This window comes from Haliotis cracherodii, unplaced genomic scaffold (genome assembly GCF_022045235.1).
Source record: "Haliotis cracherodii isolate W230 unplaced genomic scaffold, xgHalCrac1.p SCAF_13, whole genome shotgun sequence".
Classification (NCBI taxonomy): domain Eukaryota; kingdom Metazoa; phylum Mollusca; class Gastropoda; order Lepetellida; family Haliotidae; genus Haliotis; species Haliotis cracherodii.
Genome location: NW_027266268.1, coordinates 4,611,514 through 4,634,740, shown reverse-complemented (window position 1 = coordinate 4,634,740; position 23,227 = coordinate 4,611,514). Strand labels below are relative to the sequence as shown.

At 37.9% G+C, this 23,227-nt stretch overlaps 1 protein-coding gene across 2 annotated transcripts in view; it reads right to left on the bottom strand.

Annotated features, from left to right (window-relative positions):
* Positions 1-248: 248 nt before the first annotated feature.
* Positions 249-23,227, bottom strand: part of LOC139458763 (uncharacterized) — an 82,659-nt gene continuing 59,680 nt past the window's right edge. Inside the window, exons 2-6 of one of the 2 annotated variants that reach the window (XM_071240175.1) lie at positions 11,250-11,357; positions 4,978-5,044; positions 4,328-4,408; positions 2,865-2,909; positions 249-1,624 (exon numbers count right to left, since the gene is read on the bottom strand). In XM_071240175.1, the coding sequence (XP_071096276.1) occupies positions 1,411-1,624; positions 2,865-2,909; positions 4,328-4,408; positions 4,978-5,044; positions 11,250-11,319 (477 nt within the window). In that variant the 5' untranslated portion in view covers positions 11,320-11,357 and the 3' untranslated portion in view covers positions 249-1,410. The remainder of the gene's footprint in view (positions 1,625-2,864; positions 2,910-4,327; positions 4,409-4,977; positions 5,045-11,249; positions 11,358-23,227) is intronic. The other variant, XM_071240176.1, reaches the window with a different exon arrangement.

Here is a 23,227-nt window from a genome sequence, read left to right as displayed (position 1 = left end):
TGCTCAGACACATGATACAGACTGTATGGAACTGGTGATGTTGGACATTGCTCATACACATGATACACACTGTATGGTATTGCTTTGTATACTGTATACTGGATATTTCATAAAAGCTTTGAGTCAAACTAAATATAGCTACCCTGGAGTTAGGATCCACGTATTTTACTAATATTCAACACACTGATATCTCCCATTAAAGCCATTACAACAAGACACAATAGACCTCAAATTATAGTTTATTCATGATGTTTTGAAAAGCTGATAATCTGATGTACATAGCACAACCTTGTCACTGTGAGCGAAATGATGATATGAGTGTTTTTCTGTTTCTTAAAATATTGATGAAATGAGATTCATACATCTGACTTTCGACTGGCCTTGAAACGAATTGAACCACTGGTAATTATGAGGGTCATAATACCAATTAAACTCACTCTAATTAGTCAAATCGAACGAATATACAATAAAATAACATAAGAAAGACTCTTCAGATTATAAATCACGTATTCATCAAATACAAGGCCCAAATCTAGAAAACACTTCGTTTAAAGAATGTGTAGATGAAGTAACTAACGACCTCTAGATAATGTGTCCTTATACAAAACAATTTAGGACATGAATAATGACCTCACATGATTACTGGGACGATAATCATGAACACAACCTCTTGACCTGAAAAGTTTGGCAGTATATAATTTTCAAAACGATATACATATACATAAAATAGAATTATAAAATATACAGTAATAAGTATCTGAATATCCTAATTACAATTTACTTTTGCAAGGGTGTCAACGCGTTCGTATATATATGCATATACTTTGTCTGAATCACTTCGTGAAGTTCGTTGACCCGCTTCCATTTTCTTTGGAAAAGCATGTCTGAAATATTTTTTCTATGCATTGATCTAAATGTATGACTGTGACTTTGTAGCAATCACCTTTTGCAATACACATACTCAGTATATGTATTTGCATATGAAAATAAGTATTTTAGCCGATGCTATAAGGCTAAATAATCAGGCATAAACCAACAAATGAAGACAAAAACATGTTAATTGAAGCGATTTTCTCCATGATTTTGAAATTATCCTGGAATAATTTCTAGCCATACACTCTTTGGAATGTTGGACATCATGGCGACAGCTTTACGTTTAAGATAGGCGTTGCAGAGAACTGATTTTTGCGTTTGCGTTCTTTGTGTTGTTTTGGCCATGTTTTTTTCTCTACTGAAAATAGTAGAATATATATCATATCAAACTGATCTTTTTTACTTAATTTTGTTCTGGTGTACGGATTTAAAATCACAAGGCATAACGTGAATGTCGGAATTAATTGCAATACCATACTTAAAGCAAAGCCATCTCATGACAGTTTTTGGAACCGTGTATCAAGTTCAAGTGTATCTTTAATCCACACACATGCCCCTGTGCTTGTTGCAAGTGGGGTATTTTGCACAGCAGTCTTCATTGCGCCTGCACGGGTGCCCGTACCAGCAATCATAGCACAGTTTAGCAGCTGGGTTGCACAAGTTGTATTTTTTGCAGCAGTCAAAGTTGGATCGGCATCGGTTGCGGAAGCAGTAGTTGTCTGGAAGGTACTCCCATGGCATCTTGGGACGGCTGGTAAAAACATATACATATTTAGATGCATGAAAGAATGTTCAAGTCATTTGGAGAAACATGGTTTTCCTTGTGGAGCCAAGTTGAGGTTTAACAGGAGTTTCAAGTTAAGACTACGGAATACCCCATAAAGAGAAGAAAGATTACCAATCAACAAATATGTTTACTTTGATTTTGTATTATTTCCAAATAACCATGTCTTTGTGTATTTAGTTTGAGATTACGGAATACGGGAAAAGTTCCATTAAATTGTATGGACCGTCCCTACTTCGTTTCGTCATTTTACCTCTAAAATAAAATCATGACCCGATCATGCTATGCAACACGTTTGTTTCTTGGTACGTGGGTTTCAAGTATGACTTACAACAATAATTGCTGTTTTCAATATGGGAAAGTCACAGATGATTTGGCGCTTGTAATACATCTCTGTTGCAATTTGATGAAATTGCAAAATCAGAGTGCATCACTGGTGATCAAAACACCGAATATTTGATTTTAACTGTTTATATCCCCTCCGATGTTACACACGGTTGACCGTAGGGAGCCATTAATTTTGACACCGTACAACTGAAAATGAAAATTCCCCTAAGGCTTTCCGCGAATTGAAAACAGAAATATTAAATAAAAAGGCAAAGTTTTAGATGCTTCGAAGTAGTAATCTTTTTCAATGAGTGATATCTCAAATTAAAAAAAAAATATGAATGAAATAGAGCTATTACTATCTTATTCCACAGAAATTTATAGAAAACCGTAAAGCAGGTTAATAACATGTTATTGACTGAACTCTAGCCAACCGTAAACACCATACTGCACTAAACTGTATTAAAATATACGCATATCAAAACGTTGTTTTTAGATGAATAGGAAACGTAAAGTTTAGCTTGATAATATTAAAGGAATATTTTCACATTGCAAAGAGTAGTCTGTGAATCATATGTTTTGAATCTGCAATCGAACTATTTACTAAACGTGTATACAAAAATGCAGAGGAGTAAAATTAAATATAATTAAATAAATGTTACATATACCTTATAAAACAACAAATGATAGTGATCACTTGATCATTAACGAGACGAAAAGACAACAAAACAGACCATTTCCAATTCTACAATATATATATATGTGTGTGTGATTATGTTTTACTATATCTTAAACTCGATTGCAGGTTCTGAAATGCAAAGAAAGATAAAAGTATGAAAAATAGTTGCCACTTATTCTGTTTAGTGGCCCCAACAAATACCTTGAACGATGCCTCCATCCGTACATAGGTGATCTCTGTACAGGTCTGAAATACGGACATGGTTGTTCAAAGTGGATACAATGCTACAAAAACTACAACAGTTCTGTGCACAAAGTAACTTAAATTAACCATGCATTCTGGAACATACACAACGTTAACGTTAAGGGGAGTTTGTTAGAAGGGTACGTTAGAGGATTATGGGCACAAAGGGTAGTGATACAATTAAAGACGTACTACAGGTGATTTGGTTTGAATCAACTCAAGTTGGCTATTTAGTACGGCAGTTCAAACTAGACCTGTTGATTGTGACTACAATGCCATCTACAATGAACGATCAATATGTCTGGATGCAAATACATTATTTGTCCACAGTATACAGGTATAGTCATGCTAATTTCTAGTGTGGGAGACCGAGTTAAAAGAACATTTAACAAAGAGGAAACAACGGGAAATGCTACTGGTAGGCACTCTAACAAAGAAACTAACTATGCAGTTATACTATTTACTACATTTTCCAATGATAAACATGCACACAAAAACTCATTTCGAAAACGATTTACTTCTACACGTATATGCTCTATTCCAAGCAATGCCATCTCTTCTCGCAATCAAAATGATTGTCTGTTAACGCAATTTCAGACATGTCAGACTCTCCACATAAATATCAAAGTATCAATAAGTGTCAGTTTAAGTATTTTCTAAACCTTTTATCTGTTTGAATGACGATGTATTATTTTCAGATAAGTCAGAGTCTTTAAATTACGAAAAAGAGCACGAAGTTATCATAGCTACGCCTCTAGACAAAACATTATCTTTTCTTGTGCCATTTGTTCTGACATTTACAGAAAATACACCACGTTCAACCAAAATGATTTATCTATGACGATACCCCTTGACAGTAATGGTTGGTGATATTAACGAAGAAATGTATCTATACATATATAGATATAAAACATCCTTCATTACGACCATAGAGACACATCGTTATTCGCAAATTGATATTTTGACAACTGATTGACATTTAAGAGAATATCGGAAACAATGTGTTTTTTTCTAATACGGAACTGATTCAAATGAAGGATGTGTAACGTGTCATAGAGCTGTGTAAACAATACAAAGTCATTGCCGATGTGCAGCACGTTATGCACTCCACTGTGACGTGTACACTACAAGCAGGTGACACACCATGATGCTCTACAAAATCACTTGGCAGCATTGGTATGCTAGGTGGCATTGGCATCATTCCGTGTTTCCGTCTACGCAAAATGTAAATTGTTGAAGATGCAAATACATCAGTACCAAATGACATCCATTTGGAATTATAGCAAATTGGACTTGGGGTTATCGTATGGCAGCAAGAACCGCTTTCAAGACGTATGGCGACATTGCGTGTACAGAAATTTGGAAAGATGTTTTTCTGCCGTGATAAGGGAGGTAACTACCAACAACCCTTTAATCCTCACCTAGAGTAGCGTCCTCTTCCTCTATTGTTCCAGCCGTAACGTGGACGTGAAGGTGACCGGAAGTAGGATAGACGAGCGTACCTGGAAGAAGAAATTAAAGACTAATTATCTAAAAGGTTATGCATTAAGAAACCTTAAAAGACATGCTAAACTATGCCACGTGACCATTATATAATTTTTTTTGTTAGGGACAGAATATTTTTCGGTTATTTTGTTCTGTGAAAGGAGGAGTCTGTGGTGGTCTAGAAATTTATTACAAATTGTTAACAAAGTATTTATTGGGAGGGTTGGCGAACATTTTTGTCCCCCAAAAGTCCTAGCCCAAAACACCCCACGCACAGAATACCCAACGGTCGGTCCCTAAAGGATTATCATATTCTTTCACAGAAAATGAATTTTCCTCGGCTGCAATTCCCTTTTTAATGGTCTTTTGATTAGTATCTTTTTTACAGATTAATTTGGAAACCTATTAGATATATTGTTTAAAGTTCCCATTGAAGACAGCCATTCTTCACTTCCCCATGAAGATGGGGGCTAGAATTCAGCAGCCCATGCTTGTTGTGGGAGCCGACTAACGGGATCGGTTGGTAAGGATGGCTGACTTAGTTGATTAACATTAACCAAACAAACAAACAAAAATCATTGCTCACTTTTTCTCAATATTCTGTGCACTTTGCTGGTCCTCTTTAGTGTCCTCGCGACCAAACAAATTCATATCTGTTGAGAAAACAGCATACGTAAGAAAATATGGTTAAGGAAAAAACTAACATTTGATATATTATAACATATATAATTATTCACGAAAAATATATTCATATGAATGTCTGCGTTTCATTCCACTGCCTTTACCTGGATCTTGAGCAAATGAAAAAATCAAAATACCTGCAATGATGGGTCACACCAGACCTTTGCAGAAGAACCGTGAAGATCCGGGGTAGAATAGATCTTCAGCAACCCATGCTTACCGTAAAAGGCGACTATGCTTGTCGTAAGAGGCGACTAACGGGATCGGGTGGTCAGACTCGTTGACTTGGTTGATGCATGTCATCGTATCCCAATTGCGTGGAGCGATGCTCATGATATCAATCACTGGATTGTCTGGTCCAGACTCGATTATTTACAGAACGCCGACATATAGCTGGAATATTGCTGAGTGCGGCGTAAAACAACAAACAAGCTGACCAACCAACCTTTCCAAAAAATAAGTGCAACCTATCAAATACATGTATCAGAAACACGAAACCACACACATTACCTATGTTTCGCTTTACCTTCAGGCATGGTGACTGGTGGACCATATGTTACTCCGAAGGGACATACTACTACCAAGTATGATACAGGCACGAGCCATGTGTATAAGAACTCTGTTGTAGAAGTAAATCATAAGATATCTCTGCTAAAAGCAGAATCCATTGTAGGATTCCGATAATATCATGAGAATGTGTTCATGAATCACTATTAAATCGTGATGACACCAGGTGTTCGCGAAAAGGTGAGCGTATCCTGCCCCACCGGCGGTCCTATTTATAAACAACAGGCAAGTCAATTATTCACCTAAAAACACGGAAATATATGGTACAAGTCAAAATGGGGAATTGCATCAGACATCATTCTTGTCACTGATGTGTCAGCTTAGAAAATGTCCTTTAGAATCTATAAATCTTCGAAGAAAGAATATTCCTGATTGTACCTCAAAGTTTGTGACACCTGGACACCAAATGCTGGAGCTGGTGGAATATTAAAAGGGAGAATTGACTATTGGAAAGTTGAAGCCACCCCTCTTGTAATACATCCCTTTGGAATGTTTCTGTAACTGTAATCTGTATGCATCGATCAAAATATTCAAACGATGAAGAAGTTTTACTGATCTCGTTTATTTCTAGAACAGGTAGATAATCAGTGGAAGGGAATTGACAATTTGACCATTATTGAGCGATATCAGATTATCGACATACAATGTACCTGAGGCTTAGACAAAACTTCTTGGCCCAAATTGCCTCGTTTTGGCAATCATATCTATAAAGAAACAGAAGTGAGAAGGGAAGAACAGTTGGTGGCCATGGGCATGCCAACTTGAATTAGTCAAGCATTTCACGTAATGGTTTCTCAGTAAATGTCAGATGACATTGAGTTTTTGAAAAACCACATTGTCATGAATTGACTTGTCTCAAATACTTTCTGTTTACTTAAAGAAAGCCCTTCATTAGTGCTATTTAGGATTATGGTTAATCTTTGAGACAAGGATTCGGTGGCACTTTGCAGGACCCAGCAAAATCGCTCTTTGTACGTATCTTATGGAGATTTGGAATCTAGCGCAAATGAGGAGGGGACTTGTCTTCACGTTTTAGAGTCAATTCAAAAGTACTGTGCGTGGTTCCTGCGTGGATTTCTTCCACAGTAAACATACAGGCCTTATGTGAGGCATTATTTGATATGGTCCATATTTAAATAATAATTGACGAATGTTCTCATTGTCAACAATAGAGAAATTACCTGAGGTAATATTTACCAACACGTAACAGGTTGGTTGCAGTTTAATGAGTCTTCGCAGCCACAAGATTTGGAATGTACATCACTAGCTACACATACGCTGGATATGTATATCTTGTGGTGAACATTAAAATCAGACATAGGGTCTTATATGTGCAATGGCACCATCGGGACGACTCATTCCACAACATAGTGGCAGGTGGCATCTGTAGAGTATGAACTGTGATGAGACAGTGGTAAGTGGCACCTTTAGGGTCGAACATCCGACATTGTGATAAGAAGGGTCTGTGAGGTATTGCATGTTAGATATTCCATCTGGACGCCTCTCCAAGACTTCGTGTACAACATCGAACCATACAGCAAATACCGAATATTGCAGTGAATGAGTGAGTTAGCTTTCACTCTACTCTTAGCAATCTCATGGCGTGGTAAACAATGGAGTGGCATGATAAATTGGAGCCATTCCGTTTATACGACTCATTAAACAGCGAACCTTGTTGTCTCGAACGCCTTGGGACCTGGAAACTAGTTCGACTTATGCGGGTCTGACCACGCCTAACCTAGGAATCTCAATGGTTCCAGTACGTTTTCGTTCTTTTCTGTTTGGTTCTCAAATGAAGCCATGTGCTTTGCTGTAACACATTTTAAATAGTGAACACTCTATCAAATACTGTAGCAAGAACATCATAACAACACACTTCTCAATTGTAATCACATTGACATACGTGCTATTGTTGGGCATGGATATTGACTCTCAAATGTTAAAAGTCATCACTGCAATCTTGATGTCACAGCTAAAGTCAGCAAGACACGTTTTTGTTCGGTCCGAAAATGAGAAATATGAAACTAAAATAAAGCAAAAACGTGCATATGCAATCCATCCATAGGCAATCTGTCAGAAGTAGTTAATGTTCTAGCACTGCTTTGTTTTGCACAAGAATATTAAATGGTCTACACCTAAGTACTAAAATAATATAAAAGTGAAAATGAGCCCCGTAGATAATCATTAGCAGTGAAATTGCATTCTTCCTTATTATGTATGGTTTAACGGTAATAAGTTATCTGTATAACAATGCTTAACGATAATACATTGATGGGAATATCCTGCTCAGTGACCGGTTATCATTTTATTAATCAAGACTTGGACCATCCTTAGTAGGTTCTCACTAAACCATACAGAAATCTACAGGATACCAGATGCTCCCTTGAGATCCCCTTGACAGGCGAATTATATGACAGCGGTCTCATATTTCACATTACCTAAAAGCCTTATATTTGACATGACCTATATACAAAAGACTATTTGAAGTGCACACATTTCTAAAGTATTAAATTCCTATACTGAAATCGGTAGAAGCTATGATTATCCTTTACTACACATTGCAAGGCATGTGAAAATTGTGAAGTAATATTGTTTGTTTGTTTGTTTATTTGTTGTTTAACGCCGCACTCAGCACTATTCCAGCTATATGGCTGCGATCTGCGACAAAATTGAACAACCAAATCGCAAACTAAAAGGCAATGGATGTCTTCATGAATTCTGCAGAAATTCTACATAAGCTACAAACAACTATTCATGATGTTAAGGCTTAAGTGTCAGTGTGCCAGTTGAAAGCCACCTTAAACAGTAGTTCGTTTATATCACCATGTGTCAGCCTAATGTGGGAGGAAAGGGCAAAGTGGCGCAGGTGAAAGACGTTCACCATCTTGGTGAAACCCACGAACCTGGGCATGGTCTTGGCAGGCCGCGGATACTGCCTTGGTTAATGGTTGCGACGCCTGCCACGACTTTGTCACTATATCTGTACTTTAAGCACTACATGTTACTGTTTCAAACTGCATGATTCCCAACGTCATTTGTGCATGGAATTACATTCTACTTATTGTGATGCGTTAAGTTAGTCAAGAGTTTTAAGAGTGGTGTTCTTGTCACGCCGAAATTCCGGTGTGATATAAAAAATGATTAATAATTAATTATTAAAAACAATAATATTTTTTAAGTGAAGAACATATCTCGATAAGAATATAACTAATGAAACGTATTCCATGAAGATGGACACCTTCGTATTCTCCTGTTCCCAATTGCTAAACCCCTAAGAGATATGGAATTAAAGTTGATTTTATCTTGAGCTTTTGACTCCTTTCCACTATCCAAATTATAGTTTGAGAAATATTAAAATAACTCATTTGATAGACCCTATCTAATGAATCTGTCAATTATTTACCACCCCTGTAATGAAAGGCACGGCAAAATGTAAATAATCGAGTCTGGGTTTACACAATTAGGATACGATGACATGAAATCAACCACATCATCGACCCTGACCACCTGTTCTATTTAGTCGACTCTTACGACAAGCATAGCTGTAGATCCAAATTGTTAACCTCAACCCCCACAGCTTGACATAATATGCCAAACTGAGACCTGTTTACTGGATAAGAAGATCTGGTTATGTAACGGTTTAAATAATCAAATTCTGCACACTGGTTCTAGTATAATACTACCTGATGTAAATTTCATTTCCACTTTCTTAATCACATGCTTGAAAACTTCACATGAAGAGGAATAGAGAAGACAATATAACATCGCTTCCTCCTTTTTCATATAGCATTGTCATTACATATCTTATTGAGATAATGACAATGTTCCTTCTAAAGGAAGTGTTTCATATTGAATAAATCCAATAATTATAATCAGGAATCCATTCTAAATGGATACGTTCACATATGATACGCACAAACACATTTTGTTGTCCTTTTTGGATGAAAATAATGTTTTACATATAAGAGCGACATTGAAGCATTAATATTTTAATGGGATATATATAGATATTTCAGAATCAATTCTGGGCGATAATGCTGAGTTGACATTCTGTGTGGATCGATACTGAAGAGTAAGACAAGTCTGTGATTTGTGAGCTTTATTTAACCGTGCTCTAATGTAAAGGCATTCTACCATAATGGCTAATCCATCAGCACATTACAAATGGACACGACACAGAATGGACACCCCAGCTATATTTAACAGTATGTAGTGCCTTGTTGTCTACCAGAGGAAAGTCTTTGTCGGATTATTTCTGAACATGCTGCTAAAACGGACGTTGTAAACATGTACCATGTTGAAATGCTGATCAACAGTTTCAAGAACTGGTATATGCCATTTATTTGCCTCAGTCCCTTTAAATAAAGAGTTATGTCGATAGGCATTGTTATCATAGCACCAGAATTTCTAACAGTCGTTGCGTTATTTCCGTTTGAGACAAAATTAGTTCAAAGAAATATATTCAAATCATGTAGTTTGATCTCACAAGATTTAGAAATTTGCATATTTCCTCGTTTCCTTCATTATATATTGAACTGGCCGGTCCTAATTTGGTGCATTAGGTGCACACACACCCAGAAAAAAGAAACATGTATCCATTTCATCTTTTTCATACCAATATTTATCCTGAAATCCAGCGTTTACTTAGTTACATCTCATTGACACATATCCTGAAACCCATCGCTAGTTTCATCGTATTCTCATACAGTAAACAACGTTTATAACGAACACGCTTATAACGAACTTACGGATATACTTTTTGTATATATATATATATATATATATATATATATATATATATATATATATATATATATATATATATATATATGTATGTATGTATGTATGTATGTATGTATGTACGTACGTATATATATATATATATATATCCTAAAACCCAGGGTTCTTTTCATCTTATTCACATATATCCTGAAATCCTGAGTTAGTATGGTGTTGTATGGCAGTGTAATTTATTGTCAAACAGTGATTGTAACTGTATTACATTGTTCCTGTTGAACAAGTTCATTGCATTGTATTTGGACAATGATTAGTTGTCAGGAATGTAGTACTTGGTAATAAAAGCAGTGGTGAGGAAGTTTAGATGCTCGAATTATCAGAAACGTACGGGATAGCATGGTGGATGTCAAGTGTTCCACTGTTCTCACACTGTATTCTGCCATTGAATATTGCACAACCATTTTGCAAATTGTAATTGCTATGCAGTAATATGTATTGATTTGTTAATCTTGTAAATTTGTAATACAATTGTTGACTGGACATTTGTTGCTTGTTTTTTGTCTTTACACTGGTACAGATTTCTGGGTGAACATATCGTTTCAATTATCGACACTTAAAAAGATTGGGTGGGTGGGATAGTGAGTATCAGCCATAAAAGACTGAGGTTTCATCATTGCTGGAACACATATGTAAAGTTCCAGCTTCAATGGTACATTGGTTTCTGAGGGGAATATGTTCACGCTGTTGAACGATCGACAGACAAACATAAGCTCACTTGACTTACATTTTACCAATATCTGTAGCAGCTTATCAAAACCTGACATCATTACGGACACCTTGAAAACAGCTTCAGTGATTGTTTTACACGCTTACCTTGAGCACCGGCGATGACAAGCACCATTGCGAAGATTGCACATACGGCTAAGGCATAGTAGGGTTTCATTATGATGTGGAGGCCAATACTTATGGCAGGCGATGGACCTGAAATCATACAAAACTAATCATTCAGCTGTTGTCTCATCCACGTTTCTGCTCGATGGGCAATCTGCGCTATGCATATTGAGAAAGTTAGATGTTTTGAGAAGAAGCAAACAAAGGAAAATTAGCAAGAACCATGAAACTGGGTGACAGAGTCTAATCTCACTCTGATGGCCTCTTTCTTTGTGGGCAGCAGTTGTTAGAAATACTAGACTAGTTCAGATTCTTGCAAATATGTCCAGTACCCAGTCCAATGTGTTTTTTTGTCAGATATGATGTAACTATTGTCTATTCCAAAATTTCTGATAAAGGTTTTCAAATCATTCTTCAGGAACTGTGATGTTTTCTTGATGTTCTGGTTTAAGCTCTTATGTTCGACTTTTAAAAATGTATGACATGTATTTCCTGAGGTCAATCTCAGCAATTCCATGTTTAACGTTCTTTTGTCAGAGGTATCACTTGCACCCATTCATGTTAAATCCACATTTTCATATGTGCAATGCAACCTCGTTCACTCTATCAGTCATCGCCCCACATACACTATAGCATTATATCTGTCTTCTGTTATATCTTCCAGGGTCCTCATGGCTTAGCTATAACGAAGTGTCGGTGCTTGTATAATGTCCAGGCCAAAGCAGGCATGATTTTATGAAGAAAGATTCAAAGGGAACACATGTTTATCTTATTATGTCTAATCGTATGTGCAAAGTTCCCGTATAAATACAACACGCTCATATACAGTGAAACGTGGTTTATGGCAAATTCGTCTGGAGTAAAACAATTCTGGATTGACGAATTCATCGATATGTTGTAATGTATTTTGATATAGATGGGCATCCAACGGTCCTGTTTCCGGATTACCTAGGACAGGACAAACCATGTACATGGTACCGCCAGCATGTAAATAAAACAAAAGGTTCAGAAGAACAAACAAAGGTGTCATTTACCCAACGTCGTGTACCGTTGTTCATGTCATAAGAGGCGACTAACGGGATCGGGTGGTCAGGCTCGCTGATTTGGTTGATGCATGTCATCGTATCCCAATTGTGTAGATCGATGCTCATGATATCAATTTCTGTATTGTCTGGTCCAGATTGATTATGTACAGACCGCCGTAATATAGCTGGAATATTGCTGAGTGCGGCGTTAAACAACAAACAAACCAACAAAAATCATAATATCAATAATTGAATTGTCTGGTCCAGACTCGATTAGTTACACTCCGTCGTCATATAGCTGGACTGCTCTCTGTTTAATATCGGACGAAACGCACACACAAGATAACGTGAAATCTGAATACACATGCTGCAATATTCACAGGTCAGCAGTTCCATTTATAAACAAAACCATTACAAGTAAACAAGGAAGAACCTCATTAGCCGAAACCTTCATCGCAAGCCAAAATATAAAGATCGATGGGATGGAACAGTAAATCCGCTTGATAAAAAGTGCAGAGAGGTGAGCTTTTGAACAGAACTCAGAGAATGTCGTGACTCTAGTCTCAGATGTCCCGATAAGCTGTTCGTAACATCTGTATTCCATATGGACAATGAGGTGCAATGCTGTGTGATTGATGAACACCTATAATGAAATCTGGGAATGACCGATGGTGTCTGAGCTGTCAGTTGCATGCCAACCGATAGCCCAATCTTAAGGGGATAATCATCTCCAATCTGTCTTGTCTCTTAAGGCTAGCTTTCTAATGAAAATTGTCAATTAGATAGATTGACCATAGAACGAAACTTATGATTTGGTGATTTCCATGTTTGTTGCTGAATAGTGGTTTCATGTCATTGACCATAGTACGTTACTAATGATTTGGTGATATCCATGTTTGTCGCTGAATAGTGGTTTCATTTCATTGACCATAGTACGTTACTTATGATTTCGTGATGTCTATGTTTGTCGCTGAATAGTGGTTTCATGTCATTGACCACAGTACGTTACATATGATTTGGGGATGTCCATGTTTGTCGCTGAATAGTGGTTTCATGTCATTGACCATAGAACGTTACTTATATTATGATTTGGTGATGTCCATGTTTGTCGCTGAATAGTGGTTTCACGTCATTGACCGTAGTACGTTACATATGATTTGGTGATGTCCATGTTTGTTGCTGAATAGTGGTTTCACGTCATTGACCATAGTACGTTACATATGATTTGGTGATGTCCATGTTTGTTGCTGAATAGTGGTTTCATGTCATTGACAATAGTACGTTACATATGATTTGGGGATGTCCATGTTTGTTGCTGAATAGTGGTTTCATGTCATTGACAATAGTACGTTACATATGATTTGGTGATGTCCATGTTTGTTGCTGAATAGTGGTTTCATGTCATTGACAATAGTACGTTACATATGATTTGGGGATGTCCATGTTTGTTGCTGAATAGTGGTTTCACGTCATTGACCATAGAACGTTACATATGATTTGGTGATGTCCATGTTTGTCGCTGAATAGTGGTTTCACGTCATTGACCGTAGTACGTTACATATGATTTGGTGATGTCCATGTTTGTCGCTGAATAGTGGTTTCACGTCATTGACCATAGTACGTTACATATGATTTGGTGATGTCCATGTTTGTTGCTGAATAGTGGTTTCACGTCATTGACAATAGTACGTTACATATGATTTGGTGATGTCCATGTTTGTTGCTGAATAGTGGTTTCATGTCATTGACAATAGTACGTTACATATGATTTGGTGATGTCCATGTTTGTTGCTGAATAGTGGTTTCATGTCATTGACAATAGTACGTTACATATGATTTGGTGATGTCCATGTTTGTTGCTGAATAGTGGTTTCATGTCATTGACAATAGTACGTTACATATGATTTGGGGATGTCCATGTTTGTTGCTGAATAGTGGTTTCACGTCATTGACCATAGTACGTTACATATGATTTGGTGATGTCCATGTTTGTTGCTGAATAGTGGTTTCATGTCATTGACAATAGTACGTTACATATGATTTGGTGATGTCCATGTTTGTTGCTGAATAGTGGTTTCATGTCATTGACAATAGTACGTTACATATGATTTGGTGATGTCCATGTTTGTTGCTGAATAGTGGTTTCATGTCATTGACAATAGTACGTTACATATGATTTGGGGATGTCCATGTTTGTTGCTGAATAGTGGTTTCATGTCATTGACAATAGTACGTTACATATGATTTGGGGATGTCCATGTTTGTTGCTGAATAGTGGTTTCATGTCATTGACCATAGTACGTTACATATGATTTGGTGATGTCCATGTTTGTTGCTGAATAGTGGTTTCATGTCATTGACAATAGTACGTTACTTATGATTTGGGAATGTCTATGTTTGTTGCTGAATAGTGGTTTCATGTCATTGACCATAGTACGTTACATATGATTTGGTGATGTCCATGTTTGTTGCTGAATAGTGGTTTCATGTCATTGACAATAGTACGTTACATATGATTTGGTGATGTCCATGTTTGTTGCTGAATAGTGGTTTCATGTCATTGACAATAGTACGTTACATATGATTTGGGGATGTCCATGTTTGTTGCTGAATAGTGGTTTCATGTCATTGACAATAGTACGTTACATATGATTTGGTGATGTCCATGTTTGTTGCTGAATAGTGGTTTCATGTCATTGACAATAGTACGTTACTTATGATTTGGGAATGTCTATGTTTGTTGCTGAATAGTGGTTTCATGTCATTGACCATAGTACGTTACATATGATTTGGTGATGTCCATGTTTGTCGCTGAATAGTGGTTTCACGTCATTGACCATAGTATGTTACTTATGATTTGGTGATGCGTAAACTAACAAGTGCATCTACAGATTGCGATATCACGTTCAGATCTACACAGTGATTGCACATTGAAATACGCCAGGAATACTCTCATAACACTATGCACATTTATCCTTATAATATGTGCTGGATAATGTATGTATTCCGCAGTGAACACACCGACGTATTTCAATCTGCTTAGCTTTTTATATCAGTACAAAAACATAATTAAGTCTAAGTATAACATTATTTTTAAAACATCTCGTAATCCAATCATAATAGCTGTAGTGATTTAGTCCATGGATATCTGACATTTCTAAATTGTCTTTCTGTTGTTTTTTCGCACTACACAGATTTTGAGTATTAGATCTTCATGTGTGTGATGTTTACCTACTGTTTTATGTGAATTCTTATTTGCTTATATATTATCTTATTTCAGGTTTTGACATTTAGACATATGGCTATGGATACTCTGATAAATATATGCCTGATGCAGAAATATGTTGCATTAGTGAGTGAGTTGGGTTTAACGCCACGTTGAACAGTATTACGGCGTCTCGGCTTGGTGTGGGAGGAAAGCCCGAAGTGATGCAGGTCTTAGACGTTTTCCACTTTTGTGAAACCAACGAGCATGGATACGGTGCTAATCGGGGCGAATCGTATTGGTGTATTGAGCTTAGTTTCTCCTTAGAAACTACAGTTGAATATTTATCGGATTGTGATGCAAAATTGGTTTATGCATTGATAGCACCATTGATACGGTAAATAGTTTTATTATCTTTGAACTGCACACATTTATAGGCACATACGTACAAGAGTCACATGTGAGTCGTTTTGTGAATGATGATGGGGGATCTATAATGAACATGCTAACCGATGACATTAGCTACTGATAATGATAATCACAAACGGGAGTAGTATAGGGTAGCCCTGTCGTCTAAGCCTCCGCTCGTCACGATTCCCGAGAACGAACCCCCAACATGGATATTCTGTACAGATGAGATTTCCAGCTGTTGTGAAATGCGGATTTAAACCCTTCAAAGTCTCTTGGTAGAACTAATCGATATGTGTGGTGGTCGTGCCAGCTACTGTACTGACAAACACAAACATATCTAAACGTCCACTTAGAATACCACGCTTGCTTGTTATGAATAATGAACGTTTTAAAAGTATATACACCACAGAAACGCCTTCTTTATACAGGAAGCATGTTGAGCCACATTTATTCCGCAGCATTTGTGCCTGCAAAATTAAAGCTTCCAACAAAAACGTTTGATCGATGTATAAAGCAGCACCTTGAAAACATGCATCACTGGTCTGGTCTTCTATATCTTCAAGACAACGTGCAATGCCTGGATATGCTCAGGGCTAACTGTCTGCATAAAATGCAGCAGGCAGACAATAATGCCTCCATCATCAAATCAGTGACAGTAATTTAAATTCGATAATGCTTATCTTTCTTTATCTGTAAAGTAGAGTGGCAACGTCCTCTGCAATTGTATTCAGTGTTCTGGATCAGGTTCCCGTGACATATTACTAGGGTAACTTGATTGGTGTCTGTGTAGTTATGAAACATTATAAGTATTATTGCTTTACATGATGTGTATGTGTTTACATTGACGATATAAATATTGTTTAAAGCATATTATTAATGACGATCGACTGGACAAAACAAGTATATACATACTTAATTCTGAAAATAAAATAAACCGAAAAAGTGTGTACTTATAATTCTTCGACTTTGTATCTTGAATGTCAATCAAAGTCTCCAATCCATTGCCGCATCAAGTACTCATGTATACATTCCCCCAATCCTTCCTTTCAAAGCCATCTCCGAACTAAGCCTGTACTCTGTGCATGTAATAGCTGTTGCTGGTTAACGGTGAGCCCTCCAGATCTCCTCGTCACTACATGTCTGTCCCCCCTTCACATTTTGCTTTTGTCAGTTTATTCATTGTTGTCCCGACTGACGGTATCGCGTTCCTACTGTTCGGTCGTAGTTAGACTATGAAGCCAAAGTGGCGTTTATGTCACTTTTCGTACATACTATCATTATATTTTTATTCATTTCCAAATCGCCGCGTCTCCATGAAGAGTTTCCCACTAATTTATCTCAAAATGAGGGAGCAAAAGTTTTATTTTACGAGGAGGGAGTTGGGGTGAACATGTTATTTTTTCCTACAGAAACGGTATTTAGTTAATAGTTTTAAATAAACAGAAATAACGAACTGCATTCTTTGGACACTTTAATAAAGGCTGTAGGAAAAGATCACCTTAATTTTTACCGATAAATTTTTACTGTAAAACAAGAGCCTTGATTAGTTTTTGGAAAAATCCCGTTCCCCCTGTGAAAATCAAATGTTTGCTCCCTAGATATGGAAGACCCTTTGCAGAACAGAACAAGAACACAACATTTTGGATATTATCTGGGTCATCTTCAAAAGTCAAATGATCAGACACCAGTCTGGTTTCACATAGTTTATAGATTATGTCCAATCCTCTTGCTTGTGCGACAAACATCAATCTAGCTTCACATAATTCATAAATATTGCCCCATTCTCTTCCTTGTAAAGCAATCATCAATAACATTCAAAATAAACGTTTCTAACGTGTCTATGCAAGAATAAATTTCATTCATTTGATTATTCAAAAACCCAAGTCTTGGTAACACTTTTCACGCACGTATTAACCAAGAGTTCCAAACTTAATAGGAAGTTGCAATTAGGGTACAAGAAACTAAGGTCATAAACAGGTGATTTGAAACCTTAAAGATACTCACTAAATTTTAGCTTTCCCCTTGAGCGGTCTATCCTTCACGTCTTTCAGTTGTTGAGTTGAGTAAATGTTTGACAACTGGAGGTCTGAATGGCTTCGACCCACGCATCCAGATTCTCTCAGCTGTAAATCTTTATGCAGGACAGTAGCCCTGGCTATTTAATTTCCGCTATTTAATGGTAGACGCTCCCGCGACTTGATGCAATGTACAGATCAATTAAGTCTCCTGCGTTGAAACATGCTAAACACAATTAGACACCTTATTTTTCGTCTTCACCCACACGCCCGAGTAATTGCCTTCATTCAATAGATATAACTTTGAGATTACTGAAATGACTTTACGAGTAGAACAGTAAGTATTGTGGTTGTCAGGCAAGGAAACAATCAGTGCGACGTAACTCTTTCATCTATTGTATACTAGATACATGCTACTTGTTTTATATGCGACTCGGGTGTGCATTTGAAAGAGAATGTTTCAGTGTCTAGTGGTTGGATCATCACTTATTCATATATACTCGGAGAACGTGATGGCTACATAAGCCTTCAAAGACTAGGAAACAGGTGTTTGGAATTGTTAGTATCCAGCAACCTATGGCGACCAAATGGATCGTGTGGTCAGATTTGTTGACTTGACTTGTGAGCATGTAATCACAGTCAGTGGATCGTTACTCATACTATCAATCACTAGATTGTCTGGTCCAGACATATATATCTTAAGGCGATAACTGACTGTTTGTCTGTTCCCTGTTTCTAAGTGATCACTTTTATATGAGCAGCGGTGTTGCTTTAGACAGTAGTGTACCATACAGTAAGAATCGCACACCAATTCGAGACATCAATTTGACCCTCCAACATATTCAGAAGAAGTGTACTGTCATTCACACAGACGGGATTGGGTGAATGTGGTTTTCGATACAGGTGACGTTATTCCAGATACGAATATGTCACAGAGGCTTTTAAATAATCGGATCTGACCAGGTAAACCGTGAGGCTATAGTGGCACACAATCAGTCAGGTAACACCTTGTAACAAGCCGATCTTCGCTTCCTCATCTTTCACGACAGGCGTGGGGCACTGGGCCACGGAAATCCAACAGGTTAGAAACGAAAACAAAAGTCACATGCTTTATTTACCAAAACATGTTAATATTATACGGAACTCATGAAAAAAATACCTACTTATCAAATAAAAAGATGAATAATAGGTTGGCAAATGAAGAAATCAACCTTTCTTGTCATCAAATTATGTATAACTCTATGCTAAACTAAATACATTGAAAGTGCCAAGTTTTTAATAGTATGGTGAATATACGGTTATTAATAACATACAAAGCACACCAATAACGCACGGTCATGTCTATTACGCCCCTGTTCTACTTTGCTATGTTCAAGGTTTCCCAGAAGTCCCCCTGAAGACCGCTTCTCAACACATCTGTGTTCAAGGTTTCCCAGAAGTTCCCCTGAAGACCGCTTCTCAACACATCTATGTTCAAGGTTTCCCAGAAGTTCCCCCGAAGACCGCTTCTCAACACATCTATGTTCAAGGTTTCCCAGAAGTTCCCCCGAAGACCTTTTCTCAACACATCTGTGTTCAAGGTTAGCCAGAAGTCCCCCTGAAGACCGCTTCTCAACACATATGTGTTTAAGGTTTCCCAGAAGTTCCCCCGAAGACCGTTTCTCAACACATCTGGTCACACTAAGGGGATTACAATTTCAAAGCTACAGGGCAGCAAATATATTTCTTCAATACAACAACAGCTGTACCAGAGAAGAATATAACTGATATCAACAAAATAATATAAGACTTAAACAGGGTACTAATATAGTCGTTAAAAAACACTTACTGTCTTGCGTACTTTCAACATTGCGTTTATTTTCCTTTCGTGTAACAGGAATAAAAACAAAACAAAACGGCCCCATAATGTACTGTATACTACTGTGTGTAAATCGTTCCCTTAAATTTGTACATTGTGTTTTCCATAGAATTTGATACAATTTCAGGTTTTATCAGTGTAATCCCATGCCCAATAGCAATAAATGTGCAAACATAAAATACTAAAATGTTTCTTCAAAGTATTATATTGATGGTAGATGCCGATAGTTATATCAGCGTATGTCTACTCCACCTCCATACTATTCACGTCTGTTACAAAGAATGATGTACAACAATCGACGTAGTGCTTGATTTCCGTGTCCGTTAATATCTCATCCTATTCGCGACTCACACATAGACGGTTCTGATCAATGCTACTGACAATCTTACCTTGTGCTGTTCAGATCAAAGGGACAAGACGCAAAGACACTCAGTCATCAATCGCGCTGGTTGTGGCTAAGATAATTAATAGCAAGAATTTTCGCAACATGAGTGTTGCCGATATTGAACATTCCATTAGATTAATAAGAATAAGCTGCAATGCTGGGCAAGAAAGTCATTTAGTATTCATTAACCGTAATCATGACAGCAATATACAATGCATGATATATGCATACATCAATTGAACCTACACATTAATATACATCTATAGCTGTATTGAGATTATAGGGTTTTAACGGTAACCTTATTTAGCAAGAGAACAACCACTCAATGGATAATGCATGCGTACATCATTCGAACTTACTAAAACGTAGTATAGGGCGGATAGAGTTTAAATATGCAGCAAGTGCACAGCCACACAGAGCATTATGTATGCAAATATTATTCGAACTTACAAAAGAATATGGCTGTATTGGTGGATAGGGTCTCTACCGTACTCAACAAGAGCACAATCATACAGCGGCATGCAAACAACGAACATTGGCCAGACAGGCTTAGGCTAAAAGTGGCAAGAACAGCCAGGCTAGGGGATACAATGACTTACATCAATTAAGCCACCGGTCTGCAAACGCTACAGCGATTACTCGCCAACTCTATATTCATGGTAATACACAGACGCACGCAATCGACTCCTGAAACATGGGCCTAAGGTACCATGTACATGTAGATGTACCATGAGTTAACATGGTCACATTAAAGTTTCTCCAGGCTCAGTGTCTCGTTTAATGTTTCATCCGTCAGTGTCCAGGAGGTCTATTGAAGCACAAAAATTAACCATTTGAAGTGGGTGAGTCATGAAACGTTCAATTTGATCAGATACTGAATTTTTTAAGGACACTTGATGATTATTGCGTTTCCTCAGATACGCAAAGATGCAGGATAGCATTTCAATATCGGTTGGATCAGGTGAATTGAAAGAAGGACATCACTGGACAAAAAATTCACTTGGCTGTAAAGCGTTTTAAGAACCGGATTTATGAGGGGGGATAAGAGCCACGTGTGGCTACTGGGAATGTGGAGAGTTCAACTGTTAAAGAAAGGGTTTAGGAGAAGGATGGTACGGATGTGCCTTTCGGGAAACATATCCTCGGGGCAACGAAATTTACTTTTTCTAGCACTCTTCCAGCAATATTGCAGGAAAGGACACCAGAGATGGGCTTCTGTGGAAACAGTACAGGTCGTAGTTTGACATTATCAGTATCAGTGTAGTATGTGGAACACATGTAGCCCAGTCCTCGATGTCGCGACAATTTGTCATGCAGAGTTGAGACCCTTATGCGTTCCAGAAACATACCATGATAGGCGATAGGTTTGTTTCAAGGGTTGGCAACCCGTGCTCATGGGTTTCAAGTGGTTAACGTTCAAAACACGAATCACTTCGGACCTTTTTCCGCCATCGCTCTTGCATGAAAAGACTGAAGTTCTTTTCAAAGCGGCGTTAAAAAAAACTCAAATTAGGCATTGAAATTAAGAAACATACATAGCTGATCCGAACCCCACAACGTATTGGCATATACAATAAATAGTAGAACAGATAATATGATATGGCAGACGTGGGACAATATCCCGTGTCTACAATATCCCGCATTGCCGAAACTAATGCACCTCATTCAATTCAAATCCCCTTCCACGCAAGTTTTGTGTAACGAACTTGGAAAATCGAACTTCATTTCAGAGGCTTTCAAAATTCTGATGCCAAATCTAATCATCGCTGCTACTGTGTTTTCGCGTTTTTTTTGGAATTCAGCTTGTTCGTAAGGACAAAAAACACGCAATTGTATTGTCGTAGACGGTGGACGTTTGCAGCATGGATCGCAAATGTGATAACAGCTTCAGTGGTCATTCATCTGGTGCGTCCTATCACAACTGTGACAAGATTGCTTCAGCATATATTTGAATTAAAGCCAGATTTGTATGGTTGCGAAATGAAATAATATTATCGTGGATTCGTTTTGTTATTTCACACCAAAGTGTCATCAAACTACTATCCAATTTGAATACATACTTCAAAGTACTAGTAATGTCTCAGATGTTTACATCCAATGGCCTCTGTTGGGGTCCCGGGTTAGAATTGGTCCCAAGAAACCTATGCTGGCTGTAAGAGGCGATTTAATGGATCGGGAGGTCAAACTTGGTTGATTGGTCACTAATTACCCACAAAACTTGAACAGTGCGGGTTTAAAAGACACGCACGCACGCACGCACGCATGCAGGCAGGAACGCACGTACACACACACGCACGCATGCACGCACACACGCACGCACGCATGCAGGCAGACACGCACACACACACGCACGCACGCACGCATACACGCACGCACGCACGCATACACGCACGTACGCATGCAGACAGGCACGCACGCACACACACACACACACACACACGCACGCACGCACACACGCACGCATGCAGGCAGGCACGCACGCACACACACACGCACGCGCGCAAACACGCAGAAACGCACACACACTCAATCAGTCTACAAACTAGAACAATATATAAAACCGCTTCAAAATTATGCCAGTTCAATCTATTTGAAAGCCTTTCACATACACGACAAAATCACCGGCTATACATACTGTAACATAAATCAATAATTTAATATTGAAAGATCTCCCTGGAAACGCGTCTGAGAATGCTTCAGCACCTTAATTCAGTTCAGTCACTTCAATGGTTCACCTAACTGTACCCTGACTCAATGAATAAAGTCACGCTTTCATCATCTGACAAAGGGTTGACTGTCGACACGTCGAAGTAATGAAAGCTTCGTGGAAATTTAACAGACGCAACGAAATGGGAGAGTGAAACATGTTCCACATAGCCAATCGAATCACAACCAGCGCAGCCGTTCATTTGATTATAATCAAATATCCCTTACTAAAGTATCTGACCCTTGAAGATCCGGATTAGAATGGGTCTTCCGCAACTCATGCTTGCCTTTGAGGCGACTATGCTTGCCGTAAGAAGCGACTAACGGGATCGAATGGTCAGGCTCTCTGACTTGG